The sequence below is a fragment of the Lepisosteus platostomus genome, chromosome 3, assembly GCF_059453375.1.
Source record: "Lepisosteus platostomus isolate fLepPlt1 chromosome 3, fLepPlt1.hap1, whole genome shotgun sequence".
Lineage (NCBI taxonomy): Eukaryota > Metazoa > Chordata > Actinopteri > Semionotiformes > Lepisosteidae > Lepisosteus > Lepisosteus platostomus.
Genome location: NC_142613.1, coordinates 50,873,196 through 50,877,889, shown reverse-complemented (window position 1 = coordinate 50,877,889; position 4,694 = coordinate 50,873,196). Strand labels below are relative to the sequence as shown.

The following is a 4,694-nucleotide window of genomic DNA, read 5'->3' as shown; positions in this document are numbered from 1 at the left end:
CTTCGTGTTAGTGTGCTGTAACGTATTCTGGCGTGGCCTGTAGTCTGTTATACTCATCTAGGTGCAGTATCATGTTCTGCAGTCTTGTGTATTGTGTAGCGTGCAATATAGTATATGATGTTAGCTGCAGTATTGTTCTCTACATTATTCAGACGCAATGACAGTACAGCTTTCTTACAGTATATAAATATAGAAGACAATCAAGGAAACGTTTGAATATTTTTATATAATACACCATTTAAGTCTTAGAGTACAGGGATAGACAGAGACAGGAATAAAGTATACAAAAAATCTCATGCCCATCAACTAACAGGAGACAGCTGGCACATTTTTTTTATGCCGGCTTCAGGCTCCCCGCCGACCGATGCATACAGCTCGCAGGACGTGACTGCAGGCCCCACACATTCCACCACGAGGAGGGGCAGGTGTGGCCATGGCCCCCACCCACTCCAAACTGTAGCAGTCCTCTCCCTCCTCCTCCTCCTCTCTGCCCCTTGCTGCCTCTGTCCCCCTCTCCGCTCCCCCCCGCTCAGGTGTCAGTGTCCAGGACCTCCACGGCCTCGAGCAGGTGCAGGGCCAGGCTGTACTGGCCGTGAGTCTCGGGCAGGACCTCAATCAGGCGGCTGACCAGGCGGCTGGTCTGGGACAGGGGCACTGAGGGACAGCGCAGCTCCCCGGGGTCCTGAGGGAGGAGCAAGAGAGAGTGAGCGTTACTGATACATAGTACATACTCTCACTGGCGCTGTACAGGGGCAGTACGGTCAGTACAGCAAACCGTCTTCAAGGACACAGAGGACACTGTGTACAGTCCGCTGTAGCTCACAGTGCCGTGTGTATACAGTCCGCTGTAGCTCACAGTGCCGTGTGTATACAGTCTTCTGTAGCTCACAGTGCCGTGTGTATACAGTCCTCTGTAGCTCACAGTGCCGTGTGTATACAGTCTGCTGTAGCTCAGTGCCGTGTGTATACAGTCCTCTGTAGCTCACAGTGCCGTGTGTATACAGTCCTCTGTAGCTCAGTGCCGTGTGTATACAGTCCTCTGTAGCTCACAGTGCCGTGTGTATACAGTCCTCTGTAGCTCACAGTGCCGTGTGTATACAGTCCTCTGTAGCTCAGTGCCGTGTGTATACAGTCCTCTGTAGCTCACAGTGCCGTGTGTATACAGTCCTCTGTAGCTCACAGTGCCGTGTGTATACAGTCCTCTGTAGCTCACAGTGCCGTGTGTATACAGTCCTCTGTAGCTCACAGTGCCGTGTGTATACAGTCCTCTGTAGCTCACAGTGCCGTGTGTATACAGTCCGCTGTAGCTCACAGTGCCGTGTGTATACAGTCTTCTGTAGCTCACAGTGCCGTGTGTATACAGTCCTCTGTAGCTCACAGTGCCGTGTGTATACAGTCTGCTGTAGCTCAGTGCCGTGTGTATACAGTCCTCTGTAGCTCACAGTGCCGTGTGTATACAGTCCCCTGTAGCTCAGTGCCGTGTGTATACAGTCCCCTGTAGCTCACAGTGCCGTGTGTATACAGTCCGCTGTAGCTCAGTGCCGTGTGTATACAGTCCGCTGTAGCTCACAGTGCCGTGTGTATACAGTCCTCTGTAGCTCAGTGCCGTGTGTATACAGTCCTCTGTAGCTCACAGTGCCGTGTGTATACAGTCCGCTGTAGCTCACAGTGCCGTGTGTATACAGTCCTCTGTAGCTCACAGTGCCGTGTGTATACAGTCTGCTGTAGCTCAGTGCCGTGTGTATACAGTCCTCTGTAGCTCACAGTGCCGTGTGTATACAGTCCTCTGGAGCTCACAGTGCCCTGTGTATACAGTCCTCTGTAGCTCACAGTGCCGTGTGTATACAGTCCGCTGTAGCTCAGTGCCGTGTGTATACAGTCCGCTGTAGCTCACAGTGCCGTGTGTATACAGTCCTCTGTAGCTCAGTGCCGTGTGTATACAGTCCTCTGTAGCTCACAGTGCCGTGTGTATACAGTCCGCTGTAGCTCACAGTGCCGTGTGTATACAGTCCTCTGTAGCTCACAGTGCCGTGTGTATACAGTCCTCTGTAGCTCACAGTGCCGTGTGTATACAGTCCTCTGGAGCTCACAGTGCCGTGTGTATACAGTCCTCTGGAGCTCACAGTGCCGTGTGTATACAGTCCTCTGTAGCTCAGTGCCGTGTGTATACAGTCCGCTGTAGCTCACAGTGTCGTGTGTATACAGTCCTCTGTAGCTCACAGTGTCGTGTGTATACAGTCCTCTGTAGCTCAGTGTCGTGTGTATACAGTCCTCTGTAGCTCACAGTGCCGTGCGTATACAGTCCGCTGTAGCTCAGTGCCGTGTGTATACAGTCCTCTGGAGCTCACAGTGCCGTGTGTATACAGTCTGCTGTAGCTCAGTGCAGTGTGTATACAGTCTGCTGTAGCTCACAGTGCCGTGCGTATACAGTCTGCTGTAGCTCAGTGCAGTGCGTATACAGTCCTCTGTAGCTCACAGTGCCGTGTGTATACAGTCCTCTGTAGCTCAGTGCCGTGCGTATACAGTCCTCTGTAGCTCACAGTGCCGTGTGTATACAGTCCTCTGGAGCTCACAGTGCCGTGTGTATACAGTCCTCTGGAGCTCACAGTGCCGTGTGTATACAGTCCTCTGGAGCTCACAGTGCCGTGTGTATACAGTCCTCTGTAGCTCACAGTGCCGTGTGTATACAGTCCTCTGGAGCTCACAGTGCCGTGTGTATACAGTCCTCTGGAGCTCACAGTGCCATGTGTATACAGTCCTCTGTAGCTCACAGTGCCGTGTGTATACAGTCCCCTGGAGCTCACAGTGCCGTGTGTATACAGTCCCCTGGAGCTCACAGTGCCGTGTGTATACAGTCCGCTGGAGCTCACAGTGCCTTGTGTATACAGTCCTCTGTAGCTCACAGTGCCGTGTGTATACAGTCCTCTGTAGCTCACAGTGCCGTGTGTATACAGTCCGCTGTAGCTCACAGTGCCGTGTGTATACAGTCCTCTGTAGCTCACTGCCGTGTGTATACAGTCCTCTGTAGCTCACAGTGCCGTGTGTATACAGTCCTCTGTAGCTCACAGTGCCGTGTGTATACAGTCCTCTGTAGCTCACAGTGCCGTGTGTATACAGTCCTCTGGAGCTCACAGTGCCATGTGTATACAGTCCTCTGGAGCTCACAGTGCCGTGTGTCCACTGTAGTGCTGCGCTCTCTTACCATGGCCTTGAGCCAGGTGCAGAGGACAGGGGGCAGGCGGGCGAGCAGCTCCATGCCAGGTCGGGTCTGGGTGTGCAGCAGGGCGAAGGAGAGCCTCTGGCCTGTGAGAACTAGCAGCTGGGAGCCCAGAACCTCTCGATCCTCCACCTCCAACATCACCTGAGACACCAGGGAAGGTAAAGAATGTGTTATTAGTGTACAGTGCTTTAATGGGTACATCATCATCAGGGTGAGAGTCCTGCTGTGGTACAGTAGTGTCAGAGTGATTGTTGCTGGGGTACGGTAGTGTCAGGGGAGAGTGTTGCTGGGGTACGGTAGTGTCAGAGTGAGAGTGTTGCTGGGGTACGGTAGTGTCAGAGTGAGTGTTGCTGGGGTACGGTAGTGTCAGAGTGAGAGTGTTGCTGGGGTACGGTAGTGTCAGAGTGAGTGTTGCTGGGGTACGGTAGTGTCAGAGTGAGAGTGTTGCTGGGGTACGGTAGTGTCAGAGTGAGAGTGTTGCTGGGGTACGGTAGTGTCAGAGTGATTGTTGCTGGGGTACGGTAGTGTCAGGGGAGAGTGTTGCTGGGGTACGGTAGTGTCAGAGTGAGTGTTGCTGGGGTACGGTAGTGTCAGAGTGAGAGTGTTGCTGGGGTACGGTAGTGTCAGAGTGAGAGTGTTGCTGGGGTACGGTAGTGTCAGAGTGAGAGTGTTGCTGGGGTACGGTAGTGTCAGAGTGAGTGTTGCTGGGGTACGGTAGTGTCAGAGTGAGAGTGTTGCTGGGGTACGGTAGTGTCAGAGTGAGTGTTGCTGGGGTATGGTAGTGTCAGGGGAGAGTGTTGCTGGGGTACGGTAGTGTCAGAGTGAGTGTTGCTGGGGTACGGTAGTGTCAGGTGAGTGTGCTGCAGGAGTACGGTAGTGTCAGAGTGATTGTTGCTGGGGTACGGTAGTGTCAGAGTGAGTGTTGCTGGGGTACGGTAGTGTCAGAGTGAGAGTGTTGCTGGGGTACGGTAGTGTCAGAGTGAGAGTGTTGCTGGGGTACGGTAGTGTCAGAGTGAGAGTGTTGCTGGGGTACGGTAGTGTCAGAGTGAGTGTTGCTGGGGTACGGTAGTGTCAGAGTGAGAGTGTTGCTGGGGTACGGTAGTGTCAGAGTGAGAGTGTTGCTGGGGTACGGTAGTGTCAGAGTGAGTGTTGCTGGGGTACGGTAGTGTCAGAGTGAGAGTGTTGCTGGGGTACGGTAGTGTCAGAGTGAGTGTTGCTGGGGTACGGTAGTGTCAGAGTGAGTGTTGCTGGGGTACGGTAGTGTCAGAGTGAGTGTTGCTGGGGTACGGTAGTGTGGGGTGTTGGAGAGAACGATTATAGAAAGGGGAACAGTGTAGCTGGTACACTGCTGTGAGGAGCAGCGATGGTGATTTGCAGTACCCGATACAGTATGCTCCTCTCATGATGTTGTTCAAGAATGTATAGTGTATAAGACCTCAAGAGCTGTAATACTGCTGGAGTTCAATGAGACAAA

The 4,694-nt window shown here is 53.0% G+C and overlaps 1 protein-coding gene across 2 annotated transcripts in view; it reads right to left on the bottom strand.

Annotated features, from left to right (window-relative positions):
- Positions 1 to 207: 207 nt before the first annotated feature.
- rab3gap2 (RAB3 GTPase activating protein subunit 2 (non-catalytic)) overlaps positions 208 to 4,694 on the bottom strand; it is a 43,280-nt gene continuing 38,793 nt past the window's right edge. For both annotated transcript variants that reach the window (XM_088625956.1, XM_088625957.1), the window contains exons 34-35: positions 3,203 to 3,361; positions 208 to 682 (exon numbers count right to left, since the gene is read on the bottom strand). In XM_088625956.1, coding sequence (XP_088482082.1) covers positions 530 to 682; positions 3,203 to 3,361 — 312 coding nt within the window. In that variant the 3' untranslated portion in view covers positions 208 to 529. The remainder of the gene's footprint in view (positions 683 to 3,202; positions 3,362 to 4,694) is intronic.